This window comes from Labeo rohita, chromosome 12 (genome assembly GCF_022985175.1).
Source record: "Labeo rohita strain BAU-BD-2019 chromosome 12, IGBB_LRoh.1.0, whole genome shotgun sequence".
NCBI lineage: Eukaryota > Metazoa > Chordata > Actinopteri > Cypriniformes > Cyprinidae > Labeo > Labeo rohita.
Window position 1 is genome coordinate 11556607 of NC_066880.1, and position 14759 is coordinate 11571365.

The 14759-nt window shown below is 34.9% G+C and overlaps 1 protein-coding gene across 1 annotated transcript in view; it reads left to right on the forward strand.

The window, feature by feature from the left end:
* Positions 1-2025: 2025 nt before the first annotated feature.
* atrnl1b (attractin-like 1b) overlaps positions 2026-14759 on the forward strand; it is a 118064-nt gene continuing 105330 nt past the window's right edge. The window contains exon 1 of the mRNA XM_051124431.1: positions 2026-3152. Within this exon, the coding sequence (XP_050980388.1) occupies positions 2917-3152 (236 nt within the window). The 5' untranslated portion in view covers positions 2026-2916. The remainder of the gene's footprint in view (positions 3153-14759) is intronic.

The following is a 14759-nucleotide window of genomic DNA, read 5'->3' on the forward strand; positions in this document are numbered from 1 at the left end:
TCTGTTTATTGCCTGACTGAATGGGGCTGTTGTGATGGGAATGATCTAAAAAAGGGAAGTCTGTTAGGTGTGCGAATCATAACAAAGCCTTATAATTGTCCATGTGGAATATTAAATTCCCAACTGAATTGAGTGTTTTATTATGTCCTGTTTAACAACTGGCAGATTTACTCTCGTGTATATATATATGTTATACATTTTATGGTCTAAAAGAGACCCACCCTAGCATTTGCTCTGTACTATGAATCAAACTGGGTATTGTACTTTGTCACTTTGTTTTTGTTATTCAGCAAGGATGTATTGAATGAGTCAAATATGACAGCAATACTTTTACATTGTTAAAAAATACACTATATATAAAAAATACTTTTTTTAAAAAAAAAGGTGCTCTTTTGAATTTTCTATCCATTAAAGAAATCTAAAAGTTAGTGCTGTGCAATGATTAATCATGATTAATCGCATCCAAAATAAAAGTTTATATATATGTATATTATATATATATATGTGTGTGTGTGTATTAATATATATACATAATAAATATACACAGTACACACACATATATTATGTAGACAAAAACCTTTATTTTGGATGCGATTAATCGTGGTTAATCATTGCCTAGCACTACTAAAAATGTAAATTTTAACATAATTTCCACAAAAACTGCAGCACAACAGTTTTTAACTTATAGTAATAAATGTAACATGACCACCAAATCAGAATATGATTTCTGAAAGATCACGTGACACTGAAAACTAGAGTAATACTACTGAAAATTCAATTTTGCGATCTCAGGACTAGATTATTTAAAAATATAAAATAATTAGATAAAAATTAAATAAAGAAAAAATAAATTACATAATTATTAAATAAATTAGTTAAATAAAGAAAAAGCTTTTCTTTCGAACACATAAAAAATCTACCAACTCCAAATGATCTTTGCTTTATATTATTTTTGTTAAGAAAACAACTAAATAAGTGTTTAGTGGATGAAAGTTTGTCACTGATAAAGGCACCTACAGAAGAAAACCTCATACAGTTTAGACTTAATGAAGTTGGCAGCACATTGTATTATTTACTGAAATGCACCTCAACACTTAGAAAAAGGACAAAGTGTGATGGGAATCTGGGTCATAAAACCTTGATAGTAAGTGAGAATATATATGTGAACCTGGACCAGAAAACCAGTCTTAAATAGAACGGGTATATTTGTAGCAATAGCCAAAAATACATTGTATGGGTCAAAATTATACATTTTTCTTTTATGCCAAAAATCATTAGGATATGAAGTAAAGATCATGTCCATGAAGATATTTTAGACATTTCTTACCATAAATATATCAAACCTTAATTTTTGATTAGTAATACGCTAAGAACTTCATTTGGACAAATTTAAAGGCGATTTTCTCAATATTTAGATTTTTTTTTTTTTGCACCCTCAGATTCTATATTTTCAAAAATGTTATCCTATCCTAACAAACCATTCATCAATGGAAAGCTTATTTATTCAGCTTTCAGATTATGTATATCTGTATATATGTATATACCCTTATGACTTGTTTTGTGGTCCAGGGTCACATATTTACTCTAGTAAACTCAATATAATGTATGGAGCATGCTGGACTGTGCTTTGAAATAGTTACATTGTAGGTAAAATAAATTTTATAATCTTAAATTTAAAAAATGATAACAGTTTAGAAAAGTTGGAAAAGTACTTAGAAAAGTAATCAAATCAGTTACATTAATAAAGTAGATAAAATAGTTACACTACTTATTACATTTTACATAAGATACATAATCTGTAACCTATTACATTTCCAAAGTAACACTGACTACATGTATATTCTACTAAATAAAATAAATAAAAGATATTAATTAACAGCGGTAGGATTTTAAACACTTTCTAAGGATATGACACAAAATGTTTAACAACGCCTCTCAAGTACTGCAATGGACATTCCAGGGACGCACATACTGGACACTGTCTCTTTAAATATGTCCTCTTCCCATTGCGCAGGCGCGGACATCTCTGTGTTGAGTTTGCTCCAACCTGAGGAGCAGCCAGCGCGAGCTGCTCGTACTATTGGAGCTTAAACGGTGGTCGAGGGGGCCAAAATTCACACGGTGAGAGGGTTTCAGCGCACTGGGACGAAGAGGATACACACCTACACTGAGAGCTGACGCTTTCGTTGAGGAGTTTATCACGTTGAGCCTGAAAAACAGCGAAAAAAATATGCGGATAACGGATAGTTCCTCAGGTTTTCCAAATCCCTCAGCGCAACGGACAACAGCAGAAACAACATCCATGTTACTGACTGCTGCGGTCATAAAGGATGCTTTTCACTCGGAAACCTTCTCCGTTTAGCCTTTTTCCCGTGGCGTATGAACGTTAGCCAGGAAAAGCTGAAGGTTTAAAGGCTTTAAAGCACACCAGCAGTGTATTTGGGCAGCCAGCTGAATGTTTACGCTTTAAAATGGCTGCGGACGGGATCAGAATAAGACCGTTGAATAATATGATGCTCTAAAGCTGGAAATATCTCATCACTTGAGTTATGGTAATGCTCTGGGAGGAAAGATTTTTTTCAATGTTATGGGGAATTATTTTCCAGCCCTGTAACTGCAGGAGGTAACGTAGGAAATTCCTGCCCTTGTTCAGAAACACAATGAGGCGAGATAGATGATTTAATATGCTTGTGTTTATGCTCATTTTATCATATCACACTCGGATCCGGAGGTTTTACTTTAAACGACTGCCTACGTTTTGGGAAACTATCGCTGATATTTAAGGAGTATTCATGATCTATAGGTGAACGGATCCCCCCTGCTGTTATAATTGAAACAATCTGGGCACCAGCAAGCAGGGAAGAAAGGCCCTAAGATATTGATACCCAACAACAGCAGCAGTATCATCCCTAAACCATGAATGCTGAGAAGAGGATGCTCAGACCTGAACTCTTTCTGGTCAGACAGAGACTGCAGGGCATGCAGAGATATTTATGGCTGTGTGTGATGTTCTCCCTGGTGCTGATTTCAGACGGCTCTCCATCTAAACCCTGCGAGAAGAGCTGTCTGTCAGGCAGGTGTGTGAACGGATCTTGCGTCTGTGATCGTGGATGGGTTGGGGACCAGTGTCAGCACTGCCAGGGAAGATTCAAGTGAGTATTTAATAAGGCATTTATGAGTATTATGAGGATGTTACAAGTACTTGTTTGTCAGATTTACTCTCGGAACAGTAAGGTACAAAGCGGTCTCTGGTGCGGTAGATAACAGATAAAGATAACCGCCTCAGTGACAGCTTTGTAAGTGATTTCTTTCAATGTTGTTTTATTCAAATCTGAACTTTTGATATTGTGATTCTTAGGAAGACTGGTCCATTGTATGTTCAGTCATCTGTAAAGCATCCTACTGATTGCTGGATTTTCAGATTTGTTTGGGAAATTTGAATAACTTGAAAGGGACTTTTCACATATGTGCACCATCTGGTTAAAACTGATACGAGGGGCATTTATTCAGGACTGCTTCCTGCTCTCAGACTGTGTGGCTAAAAATCTAGATTTCATTTCCACGTTGAAATCTTTCTTAGTATACTCCTGGCAAATCCCACGAGTCCTGGCACAGTTCGGTTGAATTAAAGTTTTGTACCTTTAGCACACAGAAATGAAATTAATGGTGCTTTAATGGGCTTAATGGTTTTAAATCAGAACAGTCGTTTTTTCCATAGAAATATCTACATATCCTTTAATCAAGTTATTTTCCTTAAGATGAATTTCCTGTGAGTGAGTTTGTTTAAAAATAAGAAAATATGTCAAGTGGGCATGAAAACGTTTAATTTTAAATTAAGTTGATTTTCTAAGCCCACTGGCAGAAATGTGTTCTTTTTAAATCATAAACTCACTTTATTTTGATACATTTCACAGACTTCTCACAAGACTTCTTATCTTCTGTCATCTTTCTTCTGATATGAATGTATCTTGATTTAAAAATCTTTTGATATTTTTACTTGGAAAACAAGTAAAACATCACTTTTTGCAGTGTGACCAGAAGTGATTTCCATATTCTAGTGTTTGTAAGAAGAGACATTTAAGCCTTAGGCTTTTTTTTGTAAAATTAATTAAAAAGTAATGAAGAGATGTGCTAGAGGTTATATTTTCAAAACTTCAAAGTGTTGCCAATACAACTCATTGTCTGCCCCTAGACATTTAATTTAAACAACGTATTGACATTGTGTTAGTGTCAGTTTATTCCTGAAATTTTCTTTATTTGTAACCCTGGACCACAAAACCATTTATAAAAGTCATTTATTTTAAATTAAGACGTATATATAATCTGAAAGCTGAATAAATAAGCCTTCCATTGATGTATGGTTTAGATAGGATAATATCTGGCCGAGATATAACTATATGAAAATCTGGAATGGGTGCTAAAATAAAATAAAATAAAATAAATCTAAATATTGAGAAATCGCCTTTAAAGTTGTCCAAATGAAGTTCTTAGCAATGCATATTACTAATCAAAAATTACATTTTGATATATTTTCAGTAGAAAATTTACAAAATATCTTTATGAACATGATTTAATATCCTAATGAATTTTGGTATAAAAGATAAATCGATAATTTTGACCCATACAATGTATTTTTGGCTATTGCCACAAATATACCCCGTGCTACTTAAGATTGGTTTTGTGATCCAGGGTTACATTTGATCTTAAAGTTTAAAAAGGCTTCAGTTTGCCTTCATAAAACCTGTTTTTAACCTTGTACTTCACACACAGTTTATATTTGTATTATTTAAATAATAGTACAGACATGATCTGATGAGAGTGTTTTCAAACATCTACTATACTGTCAATTATTAATTCTGTGCCTTTGTCTTCACAAAGGATGTCAAAGGTACTGTGGGTAGACATGATTTAGTTTTAAACGATCTTAGTTTGACAGCTGTATGATAAATGAAACTCTTGAACAAAGCTCTTGCACTGTTTCTTAAAATAGCATCCCGCTCTCATCGGGTGCTACAAAGATCTCCCTCATCTCTCCATCTTAGACGCAGCCAAGAGGATGCTATTGGCATTTATAAGTGCTGTCACTCAGAGTAAACTTCAGTTTGACACCCAGACCTGTATAACAAAGGTTGAAATCAACAATAGCTGAATGAAAGGAAATGAACTCTGTTGATGTTTTGATGCTCTTGCCTATTGTTGGGCCTTTCATGCCGGTCCAGGTGACCAGGAAGTACTGAGTTATTATCTGAGCATGTCATCACCCATTAGAAGCGCTATAAGATGCATGATCAAACAACAAAGGCTGTCACCCTGACAAAAAGCAGGTTGTTGTTATAAAGACGAGCTAAGTGGATGCATGGTATAGAAATCGTGTCTGGTGTGGTGCTTCATTGTTTCAGCCGTGGCTTGCTTGTGTAGATGCTGTTTATGAGGATGCGGAATTATTAATGACTTGGGTTAGGTTTCAGACTCATAAGCAACAATCACCTTGCATAATGGTGCTCTGTAGATAGAGACCAGTCTGTGTTTGCTCAAAGTTAAAAATATAAGAAGGAAAGAGGCTGAAGGTAATTTTTAATCTTCTAGTCACAGTTTAAGTGACCAGTCTTGTTGATATGAGTCAGTCTTGTTTAAATTATCTCTCTGAATTAAAGTGAAATATTAGCCATGTTTTTGCAATACCAGTTAGCAACTTATTCTTCAGGTAGCTTTGTTTTGATTAGAGATGGGTAAGCTTTCTGTGGCTTTGCTATCTCATGGTTATGCTATCTCATGATGTAACTTCCTTTGTTTACTGAAGTTAACAGCTAAAGTGATAGTTCACCAGAAATGAAAATTCTGTCATTACCATCGTGTCATTCCAAACCTGTAAGATCTTCGTTTATCTTCAAAACACAGATTAAGATATTTTGATTAAATCAAAAGTATTTACTGACTCTCCATTGACAGCAATGCAACTGACATGTTCAAGGCCCAGAAAGGTAGTAAGGACATTGTTAAAATAGTCCATGTGATCAGTGTTTCAACCTTAATTTTATGAAGCTGCAAGAATACTTGTTGTGAGCAAAGAAAATCAAAATAAAGACTCTCATGAACATGTCAGAGACTGAAGAGAAGAAATTGTTGAATGAAGTCATTATTTTTGTTTTCTTAGGTGCGTTACAGTGCATTAGCTAATGTTAACAGATATGCCTTAGAAAAATTAGGGCTTGGTAAAATCAATTTTCTTGATTTTATTTTAATTCTCTTTTTTACGATACAATATAATTTCCTAAATCACAAAAATTGATTAGTCTTGCCTGTTTTTAGATAATGAATGAAACAATGTAGCATGCCTTCCATCCAATAATTCGCAATAAGATTGGTCAGGGCTCTATGCTTACTTTTCTTTTTTACTTCAAGGAGAACTCCACTTTCAGAACAACAGTTTACGAAAAATGTACTCACCCCCTTATCATCCAGGACGCTCATGTCTTTCTGTCTTCAGTCGTGAAGAAATTGTGGTTTTTGAAGAAAACATTTCAGGATTTTTCTCCATATAATGGACTTCATTAGTGCCCCGTTTTTGAACTTCCAAAATGTAGTTTAAATGCAGCTTCAAAGGGCTCTTATCGATCCCAGCTGAGGAAGAAGGGTCTTATCTAGCGAAACGAATGTCATTTTTTTTTTTCAGAAAATAAAAATTTGTTAACTGGAGCGTCCACGACACTGCGTACTATTGAATCACATCGAAAGGTCACAAGGAACGTAGGCGGAACTACAGACCCAGTGTTTAGACTAAGGAAGTGCAAGTAAGTTGAATGCTGTTTACAAACAAAAAGGTACAACGAAGTCAGACGATTCTGAAGTTGTAGGAGAAATTGAGATGGAGTTTATCGCCATACTCTACTTTTTGAGTACACAGACGATGAACAGAACGCTGAACGTGATTCGTAGTGTCGTGGACGCGCATCCCAGAATCTGTGCTACATGAGCTTTTGTGCTTAAAGTATACAAATTTTCATTAAAAAAAAAAAATGAACGTTCGTTTCACTAGATGAGACACTTCTTCCTCAGCTGGGATTGTTTAGAGCCCTTTGATGCTGCATTTTAACTGCATTTTGGAAGTTCGGGAGGTGGCATAGAAGAACACAAAAGTGGCAAGTGGATTTATTTTTGTAGATGAGGCTCAGAGGTGGCATGAGTGCAATCAAATTAATAAATTCATGTTGAGATTAATGTTTTAAATATAAAATATTGAATACAGAAATATTAAATGATTTAAATAACTAAAAAGATACTTTAAAAATGAAATTAAAACTGCCAGTAGGTGGCGGCAAGTCACTGATTTAATTACTGAATCATATCATTCATTTGATTTGTTCGAACGGCTGATTCATTCAGGAATAAAGCAAGTGACTGTCTTTATGAATGGGAAATTGAATCACTGACTCACTAGATTCGTTTAAAAACGCCTGTTCATTCATAAATGAACAACTACTGTGTTTGAATCGAGATGTGCTGTGGCTCAGTCGTGACTTGTTTTAAACTATTTTTGATAACGAAATAGCAAAATCAGGCAATAGTGTTATAGTCAATGTAAGTCACTTAACATTAACAACTTGTTTATGTAACTGTTGTATTAAATCAATATCTCATTTACAAACTCCCTAAAAGCTGTCACTCATTTCGGTCATCGCAATCTCACAAAGTTCCATTATTATCAACAAAGCTTTCTTCACTGCACAATGAATCTCTTATTTACACTCTCTCTACAGTTTGTTTGTGAAAGGATTCGTGAGATATGTCTGTGATACATTACTCAACGTCGCAAAAACCCATAGAAGCCTTTGAAGCTCCCCTCAGCGCAAACACAGATATGCTGATCGGGTCAGTCACGCTGGTTCTGGTGCTGATTATAATTTTTACTGTTCTTCATGTGTGAATGAATCTGTCAATTTTTTATGACAGCCACCATTTAAATGTTTATATTTAAAAAAAAAAAAACAAGTTGGAGTAGAAATATAAGTATGTAATTGCAAAGTTGGTATTAAAACTTTATTATTCTAAAAACATCATTGAGTGTAATTTAAGTGTTTGTATACAAATCAGTTAATTTTAACCCCCAATATTATAATGTAGTACCGCTGACTCTCATGTATATTTTACAGCATTAGTTGAGTTTTTTTTCTTGAGAAAATTTGCCATGTACTCTACCTGATAAATATCCAAAATAATCAATATTGAATTGAATCTAAACTAATTGAAATCATAATCCAATTGAATTGCAAGCTTGTGAATAAAAATCGAATCGAATTGTGAAATTTGTGTCAATACCCAGCCCTAGCATAAGTATTGTTCACTGTTAATTAACTGATGTAGTTAACTATTGATAACAAATGAGTCCTTCATGTAAAGTCTCACCGGTTACTTTTTAATTTCTGTTTCTTTCTTCTTTTTTTAACCTTTTACCCCTCTAGATCGATTGAAACGGTCCTGCTGTGTGACAAATGCATTTTTAAAACTATAAATACTCTATTTAATATCTCCATTAATATAAAATCATGAAAGATTCATGCATAGTAATTATAAAAGAATTAGCACAATCGTCTCAAATGGTTTTAGAACGAGTGTAACATTTCACACCACAGGACTTGTCAGCTCCCCAATTGTGCGTCAACTGCCCTTGTGCAAACATCTATTTGAAAAATGTTGGAAATGTTGTGTGCTCTAGACTGCTGGATAGTTGTTGGCGAACTGATTTGGTATTTGGGTTGAGCCAAATCAGTCGACATGATCTGTGCGCTATTTTTAGTCTGATCTTTATGGATGACTATCTGAAGTGCAATGTAAGTTACATCATCTTCATCAAAAAAGCCTTACAGATGCCTGGCTTAGACCAACCGCAAGGTACACTTAAGTCTTGCGGTCAGATGCTGTCAGTGTTTGGATTTTTTAAGTCTTTTATAAAAAAATTAAAACTCTGGTGAGATTGTTCTGTTAGTGTGGTTCATATGAATTCATATGAGTGATGCCATCTGAACCTTGGAGTGCACTAAACAAGCTGACTCCAGGGCTTCAGACAAAAGTTAGTTAAAGGGTTATTTCACCTAAAAATAAAAATTCTGTCATTAATTACTTATCCTCACTTCATTGCAAACCTGTAAGAGGTCCGTTTTTCTTCAGAACACAAATTAGGATATTTTTGATGAAATCCGAATGCTTTATGACCCTGCATAGACAGCAACGCAACTACCACGTTCAAGGCCCAGAAAAGTAGTAAGGACATTGTTAAAATAATGTGACAGCAGTGGTTTAATTTTATGAATCATTTTTGTGCATGATGAAAACAAAAATAATGACTTTATACAACATTTCCTTCTCCTTCCTGTCAGTCGACATCGAAAACCACAAACTAACCCTTTAAGCTGCTTTAAGAAAAATAAGAGCAATGCATGCTTTTGACTGTTCCTGTGTTTTCTCACATGCTCTTTTCTGAAATGGTTCATTCCAGTAATGAAATCTGTTTTTTGTTATTTCTCTGCCCTCTTGGAACAAAAGTCAAAAAAACATTTTCTGAGTGTGATGATCATACTTGAACCATGCAAACTCTTGAATCCAAGAAGTTAAAGAAAATTGCCTTTCTGCAATTAAAAAAAAAATCCTTTGATTGACATGGAAAGATGTGTTATCAGTGTTGGTACTTAACAGATATGTATATTTAACAGTTAATTGTTTGAAAAAGTCTGACATTTTTGTTCTGACATGTTTTACTGATGCAAAACGATAATCTTTGCTTTTCCAGTCTGTATTTTGGCGCTCAGTGAAATGTTTTCCACTGAGTGAAAAACATTTCAAACATTTCATTTCACATTTCACACACACAACATCAATCTTAACATGTAAATTCAGATTGTCTCCAGTGGCAATCTCAGCAAAAACGTCACTCACAAATTAATATTTTTGATTGCATATGCATCCACTCTGCAGTCTGGAGCCCTGAACTTTAGTGCAGTTCGACTGATGTATGAACACAACACGAGCCAAAGACATCTAAGTGAGCCAAAAACAGTACTTAATGTCACAAGATTGCCTAAAAAGGGCAAAATGTTTAAGCATACATGGTTCCTCTCATTATAGCAGCTGTGTTGCTCATTACAGTTTGATACAGGTGGAACTACAATCTCCTTACAGCAGTAATTCATGGTACTGTTTTAACTCTTTATACATTTTATTAGCTCTTAGTGAGTTATTAGCTGGTAATAATACCACCATATGTACATGCATAGAATGAACGTATTTAGCCCAGCACACAGCAGTTTCAGATTTTCGATACGTTTGGGATATATGTGACTCTGAGACCACAAAACCAGTCTAAAGTAGCACGAGTATATTGTAGCAATAGCCAAAAAATACATTGTATGGGTCAAAATGATAATTTTTTCTTTTATGCCCAAAATCATGAGGATATTAATTAAAGATCATGTTCCATGAAGATATTTTGTAAATTTACTGCTGTAAATATATCAAAACTTAATTTTTGATTAGTAATATGCGTTCCTAAGAACTTAATTTGGACAACTTTAAAGGTGATTTTCTCAACATTTTGATTTTTTTTTTTTTTTTTTTTTTTTACCTTCAGATTCCAGATATTCAAATAGTTGTATCTCGGCCAAATATTGTCCTATCATAACAAACCATACATCAATGGAAAGCTTATTTTATTATTTTATTCAGTTAATAATTTGAAAAAAATGACCCCTGTGACTGGTTTTGTGGTCCAGGGACGCATATATACATCATAAAAACTGTCCAGTCAGGTTGTTCCTGTATCCTTATGCCTTTTGTTTTGTATCTTTAGTTTCTTTAGTTTAGCGTTAAAAATGTCAGTGTGAATGCTAAGTAACCAAGGACTAAATGTGTAAATTTCTTGTGTGGTTCAGACCAAACAACTAATGGCACTTTTCCACTGCATGGGATGGCATGGTTCGTTTTGGTATGGCTCACTTTTGGGGGGTTTTCCAATGTGTACAATACCTGGTACATGGTTCTTTTTTCTGTACCGTTACCAAAATATGACGTACAAACCCTGCTGATCAATGATTGGCCGGAGAGAATCGAACTTTGAACTTGCAACACGAGACACTAGACCTGCTAGATTTAAATCAGCACAGCCAGTGAACGATCGAATGCAACTGTTTTTTTTTCTTAACCAAAAAATGGCTGTTTCATGGTCTGTTGGGGAAGTACCGACGTTTTTCTTGCTGATAGCCAAGGAGCGGATCCAGCAAGAGCTTGATGCAGCGATCTGTATAATCCCGCCCAATCCCACCCTACTAAACTGCAGTGGAAACGCAAACCGTGTCGAGTCGAGTTGTACCACACAGTGGAAAAGCACCATAAAAGAACCAAACTTCAAGTGTAAACACACCCTTAGATTCTGTATAAGATAGTTTCCCTTCATTTTCCCATATTAGCTTTTAAAACTGGCGTCTAGGTTCCAGTTCATAAAGATTACTATTCAGGATCCAGTAAGTGGCAAAATGTAGGACAAGGTGAGTCCACTGGAGGCAACAAATGAAATCTATTTAAAATCTCTTTTGCTTTGGACCAAGCATAGATCCAGTCCTTTGTAATGCAGAAGGCTGAGTCAATGTGAATGCGTCTCTGTTTTCACACTTTACCCAAACCTCCTGGACAAAAACAAAGCGTGTTTGAATCCTATCAAATGGTGCTTCCACTCTAAAACCCCCTTTGTCAGTAAAAATGCTGCAGTGTATATTTCACAGCTGTTTACAGAGTCACTTTCTCAGCTGCTTGTGAATAGATCTTTCTGTTGTACATTCGATCTTGCTCACTCAGTGTAAGGTAAAATATAGCTCCTCAGTGTAACTTTTTATATTTTTATATTTTATATGTATGCTTTTGATCTTGAGGTGACTCAAGTTGTTCCAGACCTGTATGAGTTTTTTTTTTTCTTCCTTTGAGTACAAAAGATTATTTATTTATTTATTTTAAGTAGTAGCCATTGACTTTCATAGTACGGGGAAAAAATGCTATGGAATTCAATGGCTACTATCAACTATGGTTGCCAACATTCTTCAGAATATCTTCTTTTTTGTTTAACAGAAGAAGGAAAAACTGAAATACCTTTAGGGTGAGCAAATATTGACAGAATTTTCATTTTCGGTTGTACAGTGTATAGATGACACCACAACTTTTGAAATAAATGAACAAACCTGAATTGTTCAGCAGTCTTAACCTAGTGTCCTTGCCTCCACATCATACTGGCAACAAAAACAGCTTTCTTGTTACACAACAGCTTAACGAACAAGTGGTGGGAGGCAACACGCCGACCACAGAAAGACAAGGGATGTGAGGACAGGCACGTTCAGGAAGTGATCAACAGATATCGGTAGACTCCTATTCACGTGGCAGGAAGCAGAACTTGAGATAGCTGACGAAGAGGCCCTCTCTAATTGGACTTTGCAAAGTGTCAACATTTGGGCAGTTGCACCTTTCAGACCCCGTTTACCTTCAGCACACAAGTCTTTGTTATTGTAGTACTGCATTGGCTGTTCTGCAGATCTTTATGTAACTCCCTTCCCGTCACTTTCTCTTTCTGAATGCCTGAGGCCAGGCTTTGAGCGAGGCTGAGTGAACCTTGTCCGGTGACGGCTTCAAAGCCGCTGGGATAGGTATTAGTCCTGGCTGTTGGTGGATATATTTTCTGTGGTACTGGGCTATAAAAGATTCATGAAAACCTGGTGAATATTTTAACTGTTGACTCACCTACAGTTCCCTCTCTTGAGTGTGTGCCCGCACAAAGAAACATCCTTCTCGCCAACAACATTCAGCCTGAGGGATGTCCTCCCCGGCACAGGAAGCGGTGCGCCGTGATTACTGTTTTTAACCGCTCTTAAAATCTCAGTGTCTGATTATAGGCATACAGAACACAGAGTGGAGAAATAGCTTGTTAATAGGCTACGATTTAACCAACAACAAGAATGTTAGTGCCAGAGTTTGCATTTGGTTTGCTTTACGTCAGAAATTTTGTTTAGAAGAGATTCTTCGGTTTGAGTGAGGAATGATTCACAGACTGTCAGAATTAATTAGAAGAGAAATAGAGAAAAGTCACAAAGATGACTTTTGTTTGCAGGCTGTTTTCACTTTGCCGTGTGGTGCACAGATGAATATCATTTATAAATGTAGGTTTTATTTAATTACAGAATTTAGATATGTAATAAAATGTTTGGAAATGTCACAGAAAAATTCAGAAAAATATCAGCCTCTTCATAATTTTGTAATGATAGGTGACCACACAAATGATTAAAAACATTTATTATATAAAGAAAGAAAAGTTATAGATATTATATATTTTGTCTAAAGCTAATTAGCTAAAGTAAGGCGTAAATGTGTTCTGATTAAATTATCTTAAGAAAATGTTGATTGTGATTTATACAGTAATGTCTAAATGTTGTACAGTTTTAACACTTATTCAGCAAGGATGCATTAAATTGATCAAAAATATCAGTACACATTATGATTTCAAATAAAAGCTGTTCTTATTGTGTTCAAAGAATAATGGAAAAATGCATCACAGTTTCCTCAAAAATATTAATTGTCTGCTTTCAACATTGATAATATTAAAAAATGTTTCTTGAGTATCAGATCAGCATATTGGACTGATTTCAGAAGGATCATGTGACACTCAGGATTTAAGCTAAATAAATTACATTTTAAAATATTAAAATAGAAAACAATTCTTTTAAATTGTAGTAATATTTTACTGTGTCTTTAAACAAATTAACGCATCCTTGCTAAGCGCATGAGAAATCTTTTAAAAACGTGAAACTTTTAAATGGTATGTTTCTATTATTAAAGGGATAGTTCACCCAAAAATAATTTAAAAAATACCATGCATCGTGGTACTCTTGAATGCGCACCGAAGATGAAAGAAAAAGTTGCAATTTTCATTTTTTTTGTTTTTAAAAAGTATTTGTGTAACTTCATAACATTATGGTTGCAATACTGATGTCACATGGACTATTTTAACAGTGTCCTTACTACCTTTCTGGCTCTTGAACATGGAAGTTGCGTTGCTGTCTTTGCAAAGCTCTTGGATTTCATCAAAAATATCTTAATTTGTGTTCTAAAGATGAATGAAAGTCTTACGGGTTCAGAACGACAGGAGTGTAAGTAATTAATGACAGAATTTTCATTTTTGGGTGAACTATCCCTTTAAGATTAAGTAAAAAGAAACCGTTTTCTGTTTCAAATTATATGTGCAACAGCCTCAGGTTTTTCCAAACTTTTGGAGGGCACTGTGTTGTCCTGATTTACATAACCAAATGAAGCCAAAAATATGGTTTCTAGAAACCTGCTTGTTTTAATCATAATTTTGATGTCATGTGATTTAACACCTTGTTTGGAATATTCACTGTAATGGAAAATTTGCTTGCAGGGCAAAAATTAGCTTTTTAGACAACCGTCCAAGGTAAATGAGAAAATGTACCAGTCAGCTAGATTGTTGATGTTACATAGGAAGTTGCGAAAAGTCTAGCGAGAAATGCATTTGTAGAGCGAGGAAGAGACAGATTTAATTACGCACATTAAAAGACATGAACAGATAAATAAACAGACAGGCAGAGGCACAGTAAGACTCAAGGACATTCTCTTGTGCGCTGTTGTCAAGGACATGAATGAGAATTAATGAGCTGATTCAATTACTGTGCAGAATAACAAAAAAGCAACATGATAAATGGGAAAAGCAAGCATCT